We start from the raw sequence: 22,246 nt of genomic DNA on the forward strand, positions 1-22,246 counted from the left end.
GCCATAGGGTACAAATGAATTGTCATGAATATGTAAATTGCATTTCGAGCTGGTCGTGGAATATTATGCGTGACGGCCGACAGGATAACGACGAGGGCGCGTCTAAAGACAGACAGACAGACAGAGAGAAAGAGAGAGAGAGAGAGAAAGAGAGAACGGACGATGCTGTTTGTGCTGATCATATTCAATTTCGTTCGCGTCAATTCGAATGGAATGACCTAGTTGAATTTTTTGTCTTGCTACGGAGAAATGATTACCAGTCGCTGCGGCTGATGCGCCGGGCGTGCATTAAAGAGCCCGGTCGTTATCAAGCTGCTTGTGGCACGTATGGAACATGAAGAGTACAGCCACTTGAGCATAAGACAGCCAAGTTACTCTAACTAAGTCAGATGACAGGAAATCATAAGCACGACGCGGAAATTATTATTACACATATTATAAATGCGGATTCCATTACTGATCTTATTTTCATATACTCTCACGAATTTTTAAACTTTCATTTCTCACATTTACATTTTCATATCTGTTTGAAAAGTATATATCAGCGAAATTACTAACTTTATAAAGAAGAAAAAATTCTGATAGAAAGTGGACGAACCAGTAGATTCGGATCATATCAATCAGAATTCCAATTATAATGAACATCTGATTCTCGTCTGGAGTTATAATAAATTTAACTATACTGGAAAAAGAGTTTGGTTGGATTAATTGGAATTCTGGTTAAAAATGGACAAATCAGAATTTTTTTATCCAATCTATCATAATTTTATTATAATTTTAATTAAGATAATCAGAATTCTGATTGATATGATCAGAATTTTTTAGTTCATTGATCATTTTCAACCAGAATTTTTTTCAATGAATTTTGATTTATCCATTTTTCATTAGAATTAATTAATTAATGCAAACAGACTCTTTTTACAGTGTAATTTATTCTTCTAATTTACTTTAATATCTCGCGATAATATTTTAATCGTAATACTATGCTTTATACGTATCTTTATTGTTTTCGGAAATACTTGAGAAATAATAGTACGATTCTTTTTCTTATAAAGCTTTTGGCGCATTTTGCGACAGATTGAAAATAGAAAGGAATATCCCCGCCTTTTCTTGGTCGTCCAACTCGTAGTGTTCTATGACCGGTGGTGGTGGGTGTATTGTCAAGCAGAAGAACGTATAATCTGGAATTTCGCCGCAAAGGCGTAATACACCCGAGCGTTGTAGCCACGAGAGGTGGAAGGAGAATTTTCCAATCGCCGTTTCTCACGGGAGACGTATCGCGATTTCCAATTTATTCATGGTGCAAATAGAATCGCGAGTGCGGTAATGAAATTAGGATCGACAACGAGATTATAAATACGATCGACTTCACGAATACATTTTACGATTGACCAAAGTTACGCTGGCATTGATGAAGTACTGCTCGAGCGATACATCGAACAGTAATTACGACCGTTTCTAATGCACGAGACGAGTCTCGTTCCATGTTGTGCTGTTCACACAACGAAAACAAAAGCAAATGTTTGAATTACATCCCCATCCGTGCGATTTTGTGCAACGCGTGCTCCTGGTGTACTATTATTTAAGCCCTCTGCCATTGCGGAAACACGAGACAGCGCGTATGTCATACTTTCGATATAATAATATCGGCCACTGTGCCATTGTAATCATCTGTTTTCACTCATTGTCACGATTCAGCGTAATGACAAACAATTGATTCACTACTATATAGTAAAATCTATTATCCGGGGCAACCATCCAGAAGGTGCTCTGTGACATACTTTTAATAATCGATTTCAACAAATCCAATCTATAAGTCGAGGAAATAGTCGCAATTAAAATTATTCGTAATTTTCCTGTTATTCAAACCTGTTGATCGTTTTTTTAATTAATATTGATTTGCAATTCTTGTACAAACAAATAATTTACTTTGTCCATCTGTTTATTAATGATGTTTTACACTGAATTTCATATTTCCTCTGCAGTTCGTCAACTTTCCATTAATATGATTGCTCTGAAGAGAACACCAATAACCACTATAATTCCGAAGGAAAAATCCACAAGAAGTTTTTTAATTTTCTAGAAAATATATATAAAATATATCACGTTTCTGTCTTAAAAACTGCCATCTAAAAGTTAAAATTTTCTTTCAAATATGATATATTACGCCATTACGGAATGTCACGGATTTTTAGAAAAAAATGAAATAAAAATTAAAATAAAAATTGAAAAACAAATATTGAAATATTTCAGATTTTCGAACATTATTATCTTAATTACTTTAAAAATATTTTATTTTTAAAACGTAATTTTTCCTTAAAGATATTAAATTCTTCTCTCTTGACTTTTTATGCTCGAAAACTTTTAATATTTAGAAGCTATATAACATACTTTAATAACGAAATACAACGTTTAATCTTCTTTTATTTCCACTGTATCTTCATTCTATCTCGTGGAATTGTCATTACAGAAATCATACCTGCCGAAACAACATTGTCTCGACAATGTCATCGTTGTAGGTAGGTCTTCTATGTAGGTTGACATAGTTCTCGTTGTAATTTCGTTGTCCGTGGACTTAAGTATAAATACAATTCCGGGAAATAATTCATCAAGATTTCATTAAACTTATATTAAACTTATTTCGTAATACAGTATACGCATCATTTTCTGTATATAAGTGTATTTTCAAAATTTTGATATACAAAATTTTATATACATGATATTCGCACAATATACAATATTATACCCCAGATTTTAATAATTATATATCGTTTCTGTTAATTTAATAAATTAATCATGAAACGGAAATTAATAATATTATATGAATAATGCACGGAATCCATGCCCCGAATTATTAAATTGTGTTATTTATTTTACATAAGGCATAAAAGTATCGATAATCGTTTCTTCATTTTTTTATCAGTGTTTATGAAATTACTAAGTTTATTAAATTATTATATAAAGAAAAAAAAATACTATTATATCATACAATAACAATCATATTATGTTTTAATAATATTCTCGATACTAATTAAAGTTGACAATCTTAATATTAAAAAATGTTAATTCGTACAGTTGCATACAATTTGATATCTATTATTGATTTTTGTAGAAATGTAAAGACTAATTTTTAATGTTCAGCTGATTTTATTCTTTTTTTTTTCATATAATTTCTAATGTACATTGATAAATAAATATGACAATCAGCTGATATACACAATTTGATTATTAATTATAAATTTAATTATTACATGATTATTTAATGCTTTTTAATGAAAATTTGAATAATTATTATAAATTGCTTCAAATAAACAAATTATTAAATTTCATACTGTATGTATTACGAATAAGATTTATCTTTATTTTATGATAGGAAAATTAAAAAAATTAATTATTATTTTGTGTTCCATGAAAATTAAAACGATATGTTTTTAATAATAATATATCAAAGGAAAAAAGATATTTAATCCAATTTAATTTTCTTTATTTATTAAAATCATGATTCATGAATTATTTATTAAAATCACGAAATTTTACATCTCTTGAAACATAAAAATGTGAAAAACGTGATAATAATATATTAATTTCCACAAATACATTTTCGAAAAGCAAAAATAAATTTTATTCTTTAAATTCATAGAAAATTATATACATAAAAAATAACGTGCGATAATAGGTTATTAAAATTATAACTTGCAAAACATTATAGAACAATCTATTCACATATGTTATCGTTACATGAAATGTTTTAGAGCGACAAATTGACTGATACAATCATCGTATTTGTTTTGATGGCAGACAGCATGTTGTTATGTGTAAAGTCGCACGTTATCATTCACGCGGCAACGCTCGAGGGAACAGATAGCAAAGCAAGTGGCTCTGTGTATCGTCACATAACGCCTCAAAATACGATCGAGATTCATTAAAAATACGTAATCATTTCTTATAATAAACGGCTATCGAATTAGACCGTTAATTAACTTTTGCAATAAAAAATTCGTGAACGAAAAGAGCTCGAAGCGAGAGAAGAATTATAAATCATCATCGAGATATTTGCAAACAATAGATTGTTCCTCTATAAAATTTTGTTAAATCATGAGATAGGAATACTATCGCAGAGAGTATGTGATTCGCTGAATCGAACTCAAATAATGAAGAACCATGAGCGTATATATAGTATATATACGTCGTTTTATAATATTAATTAATGTGAAATATGAGAAAGAAATAATTACTTGATAACGTGATAAACAAATTTCATAACAACACTGGTACAGAGCACAGTGTTTACGCGAAGACGCCCGTCGCGCCTAATATTTGCTGCGCTCAGAAAAAGCAGCTTTGCAACTGTTGTAAAAGTCTTTAATACGATTGATCTTGCGTTAGTTCCTTACTTAATCTAAATGTAACCAATCTTATTAAAGAATTTTACAACAGTTGTAAAACTGCTTTTTCTGCTGAACGTAGCCATTCGCACGACGATAGTTAATTGAGAAGTAATGATTGTGAGCAGCTCCGTATGCTGTTGCATTATTTGCTCTCGAATCACAGTTATATCTTATGAATATTTAAATTAGCAAATGGTTTGCATTCATGATTAACGATTTATAAGATATCGAGTAATCGAGTGTTTATTGTAGCAGAAGTTTCGTACAGCTATTTGTTTCGCAGCAATAAAAGATCTGAGTTATATTCAAATGTAATGAAGAGCCATATATTATAAACGTTTATTGACAATTGTTAATTCTTTAAAAGTTGAGAAATATATTTAGCGTTAAATATTGCCTAGAGAAATTAATGGTAGAGATATGGGATGTTGTAACTTGTTTTTTATGACGTTTATTGGATATATAAAGCGATCTTGCTACACTTTCGAAATTCGAATCGAGCAGGCAGCGTATAAATTGCGCTGTGTGTCGTATTATCCCTCGAAATGTGATCGCGACAAGAGGTGCTGAACACGATTATTTCCCGCGAACACATTATGCCGATTATCAATCTGCGTATCGGGAGTGTCGTGTAAATTTTCGCCCGATTGATTTCTGGTGATTAGTGCGTGCGAGATCAATAATAAATGTATATTTTCGTGAGTGAAAAAATAAAAAGGAATTTGAGAGGAGAAGCAGGAGAAGGGGCTTGAAGAGCAGAAGAGAGAAGAGGAGGAGGAGGAGAGAGGCCTGAGAGACACGGATGATGGTGTAGCAAACAAGTAAGTCATTTATTATTTGCTGTTTGTTACTTTGAAAATGAGTCATTTATAATTATTTTATGTGCGCGATAATTGTTTTTTGAAATATTAATTATTTTGGTCGCTGTTATAATTTGGATATTTTATATTTTACAGTTTAATGTAGTTTGCACCGTAACGTAAAATTCCGCTGCTGAGCATCATATCGATGAGTGGCGAACCATTTTTTCAATTTTTAATATGAGGTAATAAATTTGTAAACATTGTAGAAATGGTAAGAATACTATAAATAGATGTAACACATAAATATACAGGTAAATATAATATTTCCATTACCTTAAATTGGATAGATTATAACAAATTGGTCTTAATAATTATTTTAACTTTGGAAATATGATCATTATTGATATATTATGCATAATAGATGTACTTAACATATAAAAAAACTCGAAGAGCTTATATCAATTTATTATATAAATATTTTGATAATACTTATTACATAATAAAAAAAAACTAATTGCGAGAAACATATAATCTAATTGGTGAAAATATATAACCTAATCAATTTCGAAAATATAAATAAAAAAAAGATGAAAAATATTTTGTGAATAAAATAAGTTTGATAAACCATAACTATTTTAACAAAAGAAGAGTTGCCTCTAAAGATATTTATTATACTTTTTTGCACCAAGCATTCTGTATTTAGTTAAAATTTTTAGGAAATCTAGAGAAAAGGATCATATATTAATAACAATTATGTATAATAACAATAAGTATTTCTGAGAAAAATTGTAAAGTATCAAATGTATTGTAATTGTTAAAATTTCAGAATTTATTGTTTAGATAAATAGTGAATAAGAAGAAAAAAAAAGGAAAGCAATAAAAAGTAAAACTATAGCAAGTCAAACACTGACGTTTTTAGAATAACCGTTTACATTACTTCATGATATTCATATCTCGTGGACAATGAAGACCGAAGACAACAGTTATTTATATGTGTAGATATACATATATTGTATGTGTATTTATATAAAATAAAAATAAATTAATCTTTATAGAACACAACAGTTGTCAAAGAAAAATTGTTATTATCTAGGTTTATTTTGTTTCTTTTTTTTTTTCATTCCCAGATATATTTTTATTAGGATTTGAATTTTGCCTCTCTTGTATGAGTATATACATATATCTCTTTCCAGGACTAAATATTATATGCGCTACTATGAAAAAAGCAATAAATTTTTTCAATATGCGCAAGTATGAATAAAAGAAAAATAGAAAATGCTTTTCACAATTACGTATATATTCCAATTATTATTAATTTGTTTAATCTTTATAGGGCAAAAAACCACTATAGCGGTGCTGAAAGAATTATTATATTTTGGAGAGAAATACAATGAAAAAAAAATGAATTATAACAAATCTTATACAGAAAAAGACTCTAAGATTTTAAGAACAGATCTCTACCCTTTAAAATAGGTTACTAAAAAGACATAATAATATGTAATAATTTTATTCAAATATCTTTCATTTCTCTCTATATTTATTGAAAATTTATTGAAATTTGACTTTATATACACTTAAAATAGTAGAGGTACATAAGAAATCAAAATGTAATAAAATCAGTGTAGTAATATAAAATCAATATAATTCAATATATAAAAATTAATAGAAGATAGACTGATGTATATAGGGCTTAAGCCGATAAATTGTTACGATTATATTAATCAATTTTGATCATTTATAATTCGAAAAATATTATAATTTCAATATTTGCGTATTGGAATTATTGATTCTAATTAATCCCCAGAACATTCCCGTTATTGAAATATTACATATTAATGATTATAGGACACTGTGTAAAATATTTAATATTTAATTAATGCTGCTTTGAATTATCGGAGTAAAAGTATATCCGCGCATAAGTCATTTAACTTAATAAGATTTTTATTAAAACCGACATGAAATTAAATACTAAGTATAAGCATATTTAAGCCTATAACGGTCAAAGTTAGATCTTCTCAATGTCTAAATAATTCACTATGAATTATTTAGGCATTGAGAAGATTTAGCTTTGACCGTTATAAGCTTGAATATGCTTATACTTAGTATTTAAGTCATTTAACTTAATTATAATCATAATTATTCTTCAAAAACTTATTGGTTAATTATTTTTAATTTATTTATTATTTATTATTTAACTTGTTTATTAATAGGTTAATGTAAATCTATTAATTTTACTATTCTTATATTAGCAATTTGGTTGAGTCTCATTTCAAATGAAAAATATGTAACTGTCGTAACATTTTTAATGTTTTTAATAATTTGTTTATAAAATTCATTTCACATTGCAGATTACTTTAGCCAAACAAATAATTGTTAATTTAATAATTTTATATTCTCTCATACGGACTGTTTGCAAAATTTTCCTGTAATTTATCACTGTCGTAATTGTAATTTTATTGGGTTTATTTTCTGTATATGGTAGAAGTAAAATATTAAAATGATTCATTTTTATTCAATTTCAAAAAAAAAAATTTAATAAATGAAAATAAAATTGAAAAATTATGTTTTTTTGTATCGTCTCATCTCAATTTCAATACAATAGTTCATATGCAACAGTTAACAATAACATCCAGAAAAATTCTATATAACATTTTCGTTATAAATTTATTTACACTTGCGTATTTTTTTTTATTTTATCTATATTTCTCACGGACGTACGATATAGTGCAATATGCGAAAATCGTGTGTCACCAAAGTTTCTAACGACAGTAACAAAAAAAACGGTATAATCGAGTGCGAACACGACGTTATTATTTATTAAGCGAGACTCTTAGGCTTGATTACTTAATCTCTCCATCGTCTTCAGTTGGGCTACAGTTGGGCTAGATTGCCGACCATTTAACGAAACGAAGCGAAAGAAAAGAGAGGTAGTCGTGACCGCGGCGCGAATACAACGTCGATGGATATAGTGTTTGTCGGCGTACTGTGTATCGAATCTAGTTCAGTCACGTGGCGAGACAATTTATCCGGATAAACTCGAAGCTTGCCTCCCTTTTCCTTGCTTGCCTTACCCTCTTACCTAGAAATAGCTCGTTGAAGTCGCCCTGTCCGCCGATGAAAACGCCGTAGTGTATGTTCAGCTCGAAAAAGCGACCCGGTAGTTGAGATCTCGTCGTGTGTATCACATCGATCTGCAGGCTGATGTTGGCCTCGCGTCTTGTCAAATTGACCTCGTGCCAACTGAGGTCGTTCAGTGTCAACCCTCGGGCACTCGCCATCTCATTTTCACCCGCGCCTAGATTAATGTGAACCTGCGACAAAAAGCAGTAGGAGCGCCACTCGTAAAAGTCAGTCTCATTTTTACTGGAGTTATTGTGAACGCACCGCTACCGCAAATGGGTTTTATACGTAGGCGGGGTACAAATGCATTCTAGTTTTGTTTTTTTCTCGGTCTTTTTTTTCGGCGAGACCGCTTGTTCCTCCTCAAAATAGAGCTTCGGTTTCCGGCTGTAGACTCGGTGCGCTTTATGCCCTTCCGCGTTAGCCAACGAATACCGTGTAGCGCATAAAAAAAATATTATTATGGAAACGCGTAAAGAATTTTCACCGGTGAATAGCGGGAGAGGGAGAGATGCACATATACTTTTAGGAGATTTAATGAACGAAGTAACCGACGGCTGCATACAAAAGCCACTAGAAGCATCCTCCGTCATATAACGTTGTGAGGTAGCTTATCTTCTTTGGGGTCTCAACGGTGTGATCAAAAAGTTTCGCACTTACTGTGAAATAATTATATTACACTGGGAGCGAAAAAATAGGCCAAAATCTGATAAAAATCTATAAGCGGTAAAAAAAAAACATTTTAAAATGCAAGTTATAATCTTACTTTCTTATAATCTTACTTTTGAAATAAAAACGGTGCTTTTTTTATATTAATATTGTCGCAAAAGACGATTCAACGCGAGAATTTAATCTTATTTTGTTAAAGAATATTAATTCGGGGGAATTTGAAGTTTCATTTGGAAGTATTCAATTCTTCACGTTTTCGAGGAATAAATATAAATATACAAAAAAGTCGGGGTTGCCAAAGTAGGTGTACCAAGCTCAGCGTACGAGGTTTCCCGGCGCCAGTCATGCCCTGCAAATTCTCCGACAGCGTGAGCTGACAGGAATCCGACAGCTCGAGGTTTCGTGTATTCCGTCTGCACTTGAGGCACTCGCACAATGAGTTTGCACACCAAGAGAATGAAGAAGGCAGACAGCTAGACAGACAGTGAAAACGGCTTTCGGTCTCGTGCGGAAAATAAATGTCGAATCTCTCCGATAGCTCCAGCCAGCGTCCTGATATTTACCAGTCTTTGTAATGAAAGAAATGTACGGTCGCGATTTAGTGATGCCACTGCATTATTTTATTATTCAGGTACAATATATTATACGTAAGAATCGCATGTGTGGGGCAGAAACGTGTATCGTTATTCCCTTAAAACACATCGTGCGGCAACGGTTACTGCTACTTTGTAATCGCGCCACCGGGGATTCCTAGTTACGCGTGGTAGATTTACAATATATCCGCTGGGGTATAAATTCCAAACTCCCTGTGCATATTTAGATTTGCGGAAGTCACCTAAATCAACCGCTGCCTGCTTGTCGCTCGTAGATTCTCAAATAATCATGGATCGTAGCATGTTTGATAATAAATTTTCTTATAGTCAGATGAATATCATCTAAGATATTTATATGGAACTCGGTATGGAATTGATATATATAAAATTTCAAAAAAACATGAAATTAATTTATGATAAAATTATGTGGCTATACGTACCGTCTTCTTCAACTTTTTATTAATTTATCGTTATCATTGTATCAAATATTTCATTAAAAATTTAAATATTAATGACAATTTAGAATAAAGAATATATATGTATATAAAATAGGACTCCTACTAATTGTAAAAATATAATACAGATTTAAGGGGGTTATTTTGGAATCACTATTAATGATTATACGCACTTCTTACCGCACTGACTCCAAAGCCCCCTTATTAAATCTGTATTATATTTTTAAATATTAAATTATTTATATTTAAAAGAAAAAGATACAGCAATATTTGCAATATTTAAATTAATTTCTTTTCAAGAATATATAGAACGTAAGAGGAAATATATAGGATAAGTATACATGGTGTAGATAAATGCCTTTCTCGAGATATTTTCTATAGCTCCGCTTAAGCACGCCTTATGTTTCAACGCGGTGTAATGCATTATCGAGTTACCGGATAGTACACGACGCGCTTTAGTCAGAGGTGAAGTAGCAGGCAGGGTCCTGATAAAGAGACTTTAATCGCGACCCGGATCGAGCGTTCGAGACTTATAGCATTCCGCTACGACGTCGCCATGGTATTCTTCGGGCAGTCTTCATTGATCCTATGTAAGAGATCGCTCGAGAAAAGTCTACTGAGGTTCTCCTCTTAATGAAAAGTCGATCGTCCGAGACTAAAGTCGCAGTGGCGGCACAACGTCGCGTTTAAGCCGCCAACTCTTTCGACTGGCACAGCAGTGCACGTCGTCGGTTTTATGATCGATTCGGTAATAAAGGCGCGAGCTTTTGCGAGTTGCGAGCATAGCCGACGATAGTAGTCGGAGCAATGCCGGATGACTATGCAGGACCCATTAATATGTATAAGCGCGCGAGACGAGACACTTTGCAGAATGTAAACGCGCCTTTGTACACACACACACACACACACAGTCGCTGAAGAGGGTAGTCGTATTATGAATGCATCGACGACTGGAAAGTGAACAATATCAGAAGCCGCTGAGGCATTCCGGTGTGATCGAATCGTCGGATTATCCGGTGGGTACAGTTGCGGTCGAGTTATTGATATACCAGTATCCAAGTTTACCGCGAATCTAGATTGCAATGATACAAAATAATAGGAAGAAATCTATCCTGAGATATAAGTGTCCAATTAATGATCCGTTTATCACCACAAAGAATTCTTTCCCGTCAATTACCGATAAATGTCGCGATGCACTGAAATATTGCGATAAGCTAGAATAATTAAATTCAATTCACTGGATTACCGAGAGATTCAATATTAATGACCACTTTGCACTTGAGATGTAGACTCGTTGGTGAAATGTTCGTACGAAACGTTTTACGTTTATTTGCTAAGATAGGCGCGTTTCCTCGTTACTTTTTAACTACATGTATAACAGCGAGGAGATATTTATTTGGGTCTGGAAAAATGTCGCGCATTGCTATTAACGATGTTTCATAATTACTAAGATTACGGTTCTCTTAACGAAGAGAAAAGATACAGTATGACTTCTTCTCTAATTACGAGGCATTACGACCCATTATATTAAGTTGCTACTATCAAATTCTTAATATTTCAGATTTAATATTTCATTAAGACACTTTCGGTGCTCTCACAGTTTATTAAATACATTTTATTCTAACGAGGATTCTCTATATTTTGTATCCATAATTGAATATTTTCAAATTTTATAAATCTTAAACAGAAAAAAATCAAAAACTAACATATAAGTAAGCTAAAGCAAGATATGAAAATAAATCTAATTAATAATTTTACACGAGAAAAAAAAAGCTTTTCAAGTTTCGAGTACTGCATGAAAATGTAGATTTCGCCAGCCTTGGAAAACAGGCGATACCGCGATATATCGCCGCAATTAGGTTCTAAATTATCGGATTATCGCCCCGGATAGAAGGGCTTTTAAGCCTCCGAAGGTGTCGTCGGTCGAGACTCCTCCATCAAGGAGGCACACGAGAAGCCCAGATCTGCCGTTGCACTTTTTGCCCAGCCGTTTATCCTGTCTTCATCCTTCTTAACGATCTTCTTAACAAATTTAATTAAGCTCTGACGGCGAGCAGCTTCTTTGCGCTGCACGGTCTTAACCCTTCACGAAATTAGATTCGCGCGGTTTTCATGCCGGGATTCATGCACGTAATCAGGATACCGCACCTCCACGCGGCTAATGCACTCAAAGTAGAGAATATTTTAATACCGTCTAATACATAATGCATTGGGAGTTGGGAGATGTATTACGCTATTCTATCTCAAGGTTAAGACAAAGTTCTTAACTGAAAGAGAGAGAAAGTAAAAGGAATAAAAGTATTCAAAATTGATATAAATTTCGTTGAAATAATCTGTGTTGAACACTTTGGAATAATCGTAGCGACAGCGGAAACCGATTATTCTAATTACTCTCTTCAACAAAATAATATTCGTTCCCGCGCGCGCACGCTCGTAAATACTTCTCGCAATTGCGAGTACCAGTTCACGAGAGTTTAGGGTGCCAGGCACGTTTCATTTGAAAGGGTGGGGAAGAGAGCGATAATGAGTCATGTAAAATATGAGAGTATGCACGAGAATATTAATCGTTGGAAAATTAATAATCTGCGGCGAAGTTGTAACTTCGTTCCAGCGCAACGTTCTTTGTACATAATTAGAAGCAACGCCCGGCTCTCATCAGCGGTTATTATCAAGAGACAGGATGGCTACTACTCGAGTTCTATCGCCGTCTTCTTCTCATTATAGCTCGTGAAACTTGTTTATAGGCGCGCCACTGTACTACTCAGTTACGTACATGTTTCATATAGATGAGCAGCCATGTTCATCTCTACCACTGGCAATCTTGACGCTCGTCATAATAACATATATATGGATATCGATCACGAAAATTCGTATTTCACGTGTATTCAATCGGAATTTCTTCAATTCCTGACGCTAACGAATAGACATGAAATTGAAATTTTGTTATAATATTCGACATATTTTCACGCTTATAATCCAGCAATGCGAAAATGTATAGATGTTCTCGAAGGATCATGTTGAAGAGATAATAAGTTGCTTCAATATTTTATTTTGTGGCTTCAGAAATGTTTTTTTTTTTTGTCGAACGCGAGAGTGAATCTCATCCATTCATTTCGTATGCATTGCGTATACCGTTTAATAATTGCACGTAAATCAACTGTGGGACTCGCGCTTTCAGCGAATGAATTATTTCTTTAGAAGTAATTTTTAATGGCACCTGTTCATCTCCAGGGAAACGAGAGCGATCATCATTGCTGCGTTTGTGCAAAACTTTTGCGCGCGATCTTTTTTATCGGGGTAAAAAAAAAAGATTCGTTCTATCATTTTTACCGCGAGGTTCATTATTGCGTAAAATTCGACTGAGTGACTTTGTCTCGCAGTAGACTGCAGTTTTGACCGATCGTGTGAAATTTTGACCGATGCGTAAAAACGAACGCGGCGGGCAACATTCCAGCCTCGAGCCGAAACATCGTCGCGCTTTATCGACGCGTAATAAAATCGGGTGTAAAAAAAAGAATCAACTCTACCTCCGCACAGTATCACCGCAATTTTATTTCGCGAAACATCGATGGAAAAGACATTATGTGGTTTTACTCTCGATGTTGTCGGACGTGTTTGCAGAGTGGGTTGCCCACGACATTGATGTTGATGCGCGCTACGTACGTTATTAAAGCCATTAATAGAAAGTCGATTCTTTAACGAAATAACAAAGGCGTTTCGTTGAAAGGCTTGTTCAACCATCGTAAAATCTTTCATGACACCGAAGACCAAAAACGCGTACGAACTTATCGTAAAACATTTCCTCGCCACTATCGACTTGTTGACTGGTTGGATACGATAGTGGCACCGGGTTAACTCTTCGCGATTGAGGCGCAATTGCCACCGGTTGAAATGTGATATTCCGCGATATCGAAATCTACATGCGATTGAATTTGGCGGCTAGTTTGGTTGTATCTCGCCCGTGGCGAATCAATTTATTGGATCCTTTCTCTGTGGTACATGTGTTTGGTTCTTTGTACATAAGGTTTCTACATATATCGCATATGTAAGGTATTTATATCAGAATAAGGTATTGTGAGACTCGGGTTCGACATCAGCATGAGAAAAACAAGTAGCGTTGCTGCATATCCTATCGTGTATATCGATATTATTATCAATTCTATAATTAGCATATTTAATTGAAAATTATTCTTCTCCGTTTATTCTTAAGTAATATAAAAACAGTTTTTTAATAGGTAGGACGGATTGATATTTTGATCGAAGAAATATGATTTTATTATTAATAGAATAATGTTTTTAATAGAAAACTTTACTTCTTCGTTTATTTTTAAATAGTACAGAAATATAGTTTGCCGATAAGTAGGATAGATTTAAATTTTGGATGAAGAAATATCGTTTTGTAGCATTATTGATTTCAATGTGATATAAAAGTATATTATTCTATTCTTAATTCTTATCTCATCCTTAATCGCGCTTAACATTATTGCTGCCTTCTTTTATATGTAGTGATCTCCGCAGATCACCGCCTTTTGTTTTATCCCTTCATTTTCCTTATCCTAGTCTAGAACCTCTTCTCCTACCTTTCTTCTATTTTCCTCTTAATAATAATATAAATGCTTTCTTTTTAATATTTCTATCTTGCAAGTAATTATGCAAGTAATTTAAGAAATTGCGGTGTTAGTTAAAAGAGAAAAAGATACGGGCATGTTAGCTAAATATTAATTTATGTTCTTCTCACGGAAATTGTGTGCGCGAATATTTCGCGATATTAAATGAAAACGGCATATTAAACTTACAAAGTTAAATGTAAATAATTATTTAGAAATAATATTACGAATTAAAAATTAAGATTACATTTTTATTTGTGCGATATCGCATACATCAAAACCGCAAAATTCGCCACGTTGTGATGATTAGGATCTTTTCCTAGATGCAATGTCCTTCGCCATGTCGTTGGAATCGTGCCATCTCTTTCGCCAAGAAATAAGATTCTCGAGTAATAAGAACCGCGGACACGCGCGCAAATGTTACATCTGCGCGGTGAATTCTCCTCTTTTCTAGATGCCTCGCGGGGGAATATTTTAACGTGAGACTCCATCTTTTTTTTTTTAGCGTGTCACGATGCGTCTAATTTCTCCGCAAGGACAAGGGAGAAAAGAGAAGTCTGACACCCGTATCGTAGCACGTGCGGTCCGTTAACGACGACAAGGCGACCGGCACCAAACAGAAAGCCTATTAATAGAAGTGAGCGCCAGGGGCAAACGAACCTTCAATCTGCCGGCTTCGAGTTTGATCAGGCAGTAATCCGTCTTGCCAGCAGCCAATAGCAGCATAGCATCGGCGAGATGAGTTCGGAACCGGAAACTGATGTCAGTAGCACCCTTGGCCTCTTGAACCGGAAGATGGATGTAACTCGCTCCGTAAAACGACACTGTAAGTTTAACAAATTTAATGCGTTTAAGTTGTACAAAGTGGAAGACTGATGATGCGCGTTATTATACAGCGGACGGTTTTGTTGGTAAGCTAGAAAGAGTTGGAGGTGGAAAGAAAGACAGGAAGATGCGCTATTAACGTTGCGCAATCCTTCATTTTAATTTACGTAATATTGTAAACGTTCTTTCTTTTACCCTCTCTTTCTCGACGATCCCAGACCGGTCCTGGAAATTGTACAGCTTTCTCATAAGCGATGAAGGTAGTCGTTATTACGGTTGATTTACATTTCACTCATTAATATAGTAGTAATTAAAATATGAGTTTACGAAAAAATTATGACCGTTGAGCATCGCGAATGCTCCTATTTCTACATAAAACAAGAAGCGAGGTGAATACGTAGCAGTCGGCGCGCAAGACCTCATTTTTCTTCAGTGCTGAGGAAGAGAAATTAAGTGTCACTCGGGAAGTTTTATTTCGTTCATCTGTTTCTCCGATAACTTTTGAATTGCGAGCTGAAGTGGCTTTCTTCAGGAAATTTCATATATTTATCGTACCGCGCCGTAAGCAGCGGTAAATAAGTAAATAAACTGCAACTATAAACGAAGATAAACAACAACCTAGTACGATTTTACAAATCTTGTGAGATAGTCTTCTAACTTCATTTACTTATTTTTAAAGATAAATATTAATTTTTCAACTATGTTTTATTCCATGACAGTAATAAAGTGTTATTAAAAAGTCTAAGCATGTGTGTTAGATGTACATTATTAAATTCATAATATCAAATTATATCCAATTTTAAGTTATTTTTAATTATTTTTATAGCTCGCTACTGTTGCTTCTCAATATGTCGTTAATTAAAACAATGGAGTTAATCAATTTAACTCGAGAAAATATATTAAATTAGATTAAAATCTAGTTTTATTATTTACTAAGTGCACGTTCATAACAGATATTATTTATTTTAAAACTAACAGAAATGGAATGATTTACATTTTAATACACATGGAAGTTGAAAATAACAAAATAATATTTAACTCAACGAATTTGGTTACTGTTGCTCCTTTAATATCTAATAGTATATGATGGCTATAGTAAGTTCATATCAAGAGCACTAAAAAGTACAAATGCACGAAATCGACTTAAACTTTAATTGCTCTACCGATTTCCATAACTTTGAAATCTATTTTATTTCCGTCACTTGGAAAATTCTTTCATTTCCATAAATTTTCGTAATCGATGATCATTCAGAACGTGTAATATACATGAAAGTAAATTTTTTCACGACATTAATAGATGTAATAAAAGTTTTATTTCCGCGTGAAATCGTTTTCCTGCATTCATATCAACTGTCGTTCACATATGTCAAAACAGTCATCGTGTCGAAACAAAAGAACGATATTTCCAAATAAACGGTGCTCTTGGTTAGTTCAAAGCCTTTTTTCATATTTATTGGTATGTTTAAACCGCGAGGTAGAAGATGAAAAGTGTCACTTTAGATTGACATGTTTAGTAATCAGATAGCGAATGAAAATAGATAGAGTTCTGAATGATCTAAAAGCTCAGAAAGATTATAGAGATGCGCATGACAATAATTAATCGCAATATTTAGAAATTTATCCCTGGATTCTAAATTTTCAAAATCTATTATAGCGAGTACTCACTCGAGCTATTTCATTAACAAAAGCGGTAGAAGTGGATCTGGCGGCAGGTTGATGAATGGATCGTCAAAGTTCTCCGAGTCTCCCGGGTGTTTCTACGGACTTAGACATCGTTTTACAGCAGTACAAATATCGCTTTTGCGGACTAAATAAAAAGTGATAAATAGAGAATCTACGGTTAAGTCCGCAAAGTTCTCGCGGATCTCCTATTCAGGCTATTACGGTTGTAAAATATTCTCGATTAGTGAAAGCACGTTTCTAAAACAAGTACGAGCATAAAAGAAGCGCGTCGATGCTTCGATTGAGCCGATGAATGACCAGCTTCAATCGCTTCAAACGAGCAATGAGAAAATCCCGTATCTCGCGGCGCGTCGTCTATAGACAACATATAAAGGAATGAGCGAAGTTGCCAGGAGTTTATTTCCCACCCCCGTAAATGATCTAAAAACGCGTTCAAGTACGTGGAATAACTGCACGGACCATTAAGTACGAAGAATCTCTCTTTCTCTCTTGCTCTCTATCTCTCTCTTTTCTCCCAGCCATCTCCTTCACGGTTAGCCGGTGCATAGAAACATTAACGTCGACCGCAAATCGATCCTAGTAGGTATTGCCCTCGGTGTTTTGCAGTTCATTGCACCGCGGCTTACTCAATTCGCGTTATCTACGAATCGCAATATTTGCGTACGCTCAAAGGGATGGCCTGACGTAGAAGTGTTGATGCTCGTCAACTCTCTCGCATGACCCATCAAGCAACGATTCAAAGCCCCAAGCGTTTCTCGCCTATAGACAAGTTAATATTTGTGAAATTGTTTAACTTGGACAATAATAAAAACTTCAAAATCGAATTTTACAAAAGAATTGAAATCACTTTTAAAAGTTTTAAGCTCAAATAAATTTTAATTAATTTTAAATAGTCACGTTTAAACAATTGCCAATTTTTAAATGTATGTGTATTTCATAAATTAAATTAAATTGTATAAAATTAACACAATTGAATTTTATAATTATTATAATTTTAATTCAGATAAAGAGAGAATTATAAGATAAATCCAGATAAAGAAAAAAACTTACAAAATACAAATAAATCGGAAGGTATTCTAGTGCTTATAATAAATGATAAATATCTGCTTATATGTGTAAAAATTTCATGTTTTAAGATCACTACACATATTTTATATATATATCTAATCTCAAATATATTTGGAATATATTTGAGATATACGTTTGACAACTGTCCATATGTAGATTGTTATTTAAATCGTACACCCGATATGTATCAATCTATACGATTCCATAAGCTACGGTAATTACGATTCTCGGCGGCTATATATATGAATCGAAAATACGGATTCGATTGTTATTCGATGGGTTATTTGTTTTATAGAATTACTAAAAATCGAGATCCGCTTTTGCAGTACAAAATAGCAGGATTGTTACGTAAAAGAGATCGAGTTAATCATGCGAATACATCCGCTAGCGGTGTTCCATGAATTTCGGTCACAAAGAGGAATTTATTTTATACTAGAAAATTAAATAATAAATTGAAACTTGCTGACTCGTACGTAGAGTGTATTACGTAGTTATTTTACAAAAAGTTTATCTCTGGCGTAACATCGAAATATCATTTTGCACATTTGCGTAGATGACGGATTAGTCGAAATGAAAAATCGTGTCGCATTTTTTAACAAGTAGATCTTGTTATCGTTGGAGAGGATATTTTTTGAGATCCTAATATAAACGACGTAACGAATAGCTAATTCGCTGTAAGCTAATGCATTCGCGACTGTACCATTAATTATTAGGCTAAGTGAATGCATCGATCTTCCATAATTTCACGATATATTTCAGATTGAATTTTCCATGTTTTCCCATTGATTATATTGCATCGAATTTCACTGAATATATCAACTGACCTGCATTCAATATAAACCAAAATAATTGTATATGTAGAATAGAATCTCTCTCAGTTCATGTCATAAAGTAGCATTTTTTAAGCGAACGTTTTGCGGCTTTCGTAATTGTATTTTTCTTTACGAGCCGTACAGATTGTTCGCGTTATATCCATACCCAAGCGTAATTGACCGACGGTTTTCGAGAAAAAGTATACAGTACATTAACGCGGGATGGTGGCCACGGTATTCTCAATGTGACTGGCAAATGGAAACGACCTCGTAAGGTTTCATGGAAATTGCCGTATTCTACTCCCTGATGATTCTTTCAATGGATATTGAGAGCTGCATGCGCGCAAAAATAAAAATTAGCAATTTACGAAGCGATCATTTTAATCAATCTCAATTATCCATCGATACCTAATTGCATCCGCGTATACGGTGAAAATGATTGTGAGTAAAAACTGAACAGTAGACGAGACGTATATTTTTGTCTCTCTAAGCGCTTGAAAATTAATCGCAGTCCGGAATTATTTATCATGAAGTCCTAAAAAAGTCTGAAAAAAGTTTGAAATAGGTAAAACTGTATGTTTTACTTTATATTTTGACGATACTATGTAATCACTATAATTGTGTACTTACAATAATGCTTAGACTCTTATTAGTCTTTATCTTATTATTGCAAAAATAGTTAATTGCATTATAATATACACTATTTTAGCGTATCTTCGCGGATATAAATCGCGGATATGACCGGCACGCAAAAAATACATGGTCGATACGACGTGGTCACGCAACCTGAATCTCTCTCCCCCCCCCCCCCCCCTCTCTCTCGACGCGTATATTTTTCACGAGAATATGTATTGTATCCAGTCGGAACCACCGGAATGTGTAAAAACAAATGCGCGATATGCCACGCGCAACGCTGTGCGATGCGACGTCTCGCACGCGCCACGCAGATTAATCCGACAAACGGGAAACTGATTAGCGAGCAGCAGGTATCGCAAACTCATTTTATTTCGGGATACGGTGAAAAATATAATTTCACGTTGAATCAGCCGTGAATAATGTACAATGTATGTTATGTCGCCGATCATGTCTCTTAAGTATTATGGCACATGTTATTTACTATTACATTTCGCGCATAAATTCTTTAATCGGAATTTAGTGTGTAATTCCGTATACAAATAAACCATAAACCATTCGTTTAATCATTTCGAAATTATGAACATATATAAGTAATAGGAGCTGACAAAAGTTTTGAAAAGTTTGCAATATGCATTAACACACGAGTGGCGAATGCATGGATGTATGTCGAGTATACAGATTTTATTGGTACGGAAATACGCGACACGACGTATTGATTGTTACCAGTATGGTAGGAAAATTTTTTTTAGAGTTCGATGGGAACGCGTTAACAATTTTCTATTTGTACTTGCACCATGTACACGGGTGCATCGATCAGATCGCGATCAGACCTCTTGTTAAATTTAGATCAATTTACTAAGGTATAGTGCTGGAAAGAGCGGTTTTGTAAAAACTAATGACGCATGGATTACATGTTTCGATTATCCGGTTTATTCGAACGAAATGTTAAACCATCGAGCACAACGATAACGGACACGCCGGTAATGCGTACACAAGTGTACTTCGATATGTATTGCAACGGCGTATGATTTAGTAGCAAGTTATTACTTCAACGTGATTTCCGCGTTCGATTATTGCAAATTGGGTAAATTTAATTAGCGAGTCTGAAAACGTTCACTTCCATTCTTTCCGCTTGCCCGATTTTTCCATGGAGTTTTCTATATTGTAAAATGTTAAAAAATTTATTTTCTATTTTTATTATTTATATAATTATATTTTTAACTGATTGTGCTTTTTAATTAATAAAACTTATATTGTAACGTATTATGCTACTTTATGCTCATTAACTTTTATTATCTTTTTTTCAAGAATACAGTCTATTTGTAATAAGTCTTATGCAGTACATGTAAATAATGTCGAAAAAATTTTAATGATTTACTTCGCAAAATTACAAAATAATATTTCCCAGTCTTCAGCATATATGTAGTTGCATATAACTGACTATTCCTCGTACAAAATATCTCGCGCTCCGGTATAACGAAGGACATAATGCAAATATTTAATAGTATGCGCGAAACTTTGGGATAATAACGACAGGAAGAGCATAGAAACAGCATATTCGAGTTAATCATAAAGTGACTATAAAATGTAAAAAAATTGAATTTAATAGTATACTGTAATATCCTAGTATCTACAAAAGAAATTCAATATTAGCTTAAATTTCTTCTTAATTAAAGAAGATCCAAAGTCAATTGTCAGTGTAATTATTTATAGTAACGTCAGAATTATAAGAAATGCAAAACTATACAGAAAGAACAATTTTTTCTACAATATTAAAAAATTTAGCTAGATAGAGATCTAAAAATAATTTTGTTGGTCCATCAAAATAATTTCGTATAGGATACTCAAGCTTAATGAGCAACACTGCAAAATGTTTTGACATTCCAACAGCCAGCTTTGATCCTACATAATATTTTTAATGTATTTAAACGTAACAAAATTATTTCAAATCCCTATCACTCTCAGATATCAAAAAAACAGTCAGAACCCAATTTCTTTTCAGTTAAATAACATTTTAACTTCCGGGTGTATCAAAATGTAAACCAATCTATTTTTGTGATTAGCTTTAAAATAAATAACATCCATATTAACGTATAGACTTAGTAAATAATAAATAAAAAATAAATACATTTAATACATTTTCTTGAGTTAAATCATTTAATTCCATTTTTTTTAAGTAGGAACAGTAGCGACCTATACAAATGATTAAAAATAACTCAAACTGAATATAATTCGATATTATACATTCAACAATATATCTTTTAATAGTTTTTAAATACTTTAGCAAAACCGCATTTTTTTCCGTGATTCAAAGGTCCCTCTTGATAACTCTGGCAAACGAAAATTTTAAACTTTGATAGAAAAGTTTTAAACTTTAATAAAAAAAAAATGAATCGAATTATTTTAAGCCATTCCGAATATCGATTCAAAGTGAATTGGATTTTTTTTATATCTTCCGATTTTATATTCGCAATTATTACAAATAATTGTACATTTATCATTTCGATTCTCGCTTTCCTGTCCTCACTACTGTAATTTTATATTGGGGATATTTTTCATTTATTTTATAAATTTCTACCATCGCAAG

At 33.2% G+C, this 22,246-nt stretch overlaps 2 protein-coding genes across 3 annotated transcripts in view; one reads left to right on the top strand and one right to left on the bottom strand.

Annotated features, from left to right (window-relative positions):
* The window catches only part of LOC147910420 (uncharacterized), a 40,542-nt gene extending 25,164 nt beyond the window's left edge, over positions 1-15,378 (top strand). The window contains exon 3 of the mRNA XM_087403287.1: positions 15,141-15,378. The gene's annotated coding sequence lies outside the window, so the exon portion shown is untranslated. The remainder of the gene's footprint in view (positions 1-15,140) is intronic.
* The window catches only part of kon (chondroitin sulfate proteoglycan 4-like protein), a 50,546-nt gene that overhangs the window by 22,595 nt on the left and 5,705 nt on the right, over positions 1-22,246 (bottom strand). For both annotated transcript variants that reach the window (XM_087403273.1, XM_011054809.2), the window contains 2 exons: positions 15,296-15,459; positions 8,271-8,502 (listed from right to left, as the gene is read on the bottom strand). In XM_087403273.1, coding sequence (XP_087259399.1) covers positions 8,271-8,502; positions 15,296-15,459 — 396 coding nt within the window. The remainder of the gene's footprint in view (positions 1-8,270; positions 8,503-15,295; positions 15,460-22,246) is intronic.

Source organism: Acromyrmex echinatior, chromosome 2, assembly GCF_024713525.1.
Source record: "Acromyrmex echinatior isolate Ae372 chromosome 2, ASM2471352v2, whole genome shotgun sequence".
NCBI classification, from domain to species: Eukaryota; Metazoa; Arthropoda; class Insecta; order Hymenoptera; family Formicidae; genus Acromyrmex; species Acromyrmex echinatior.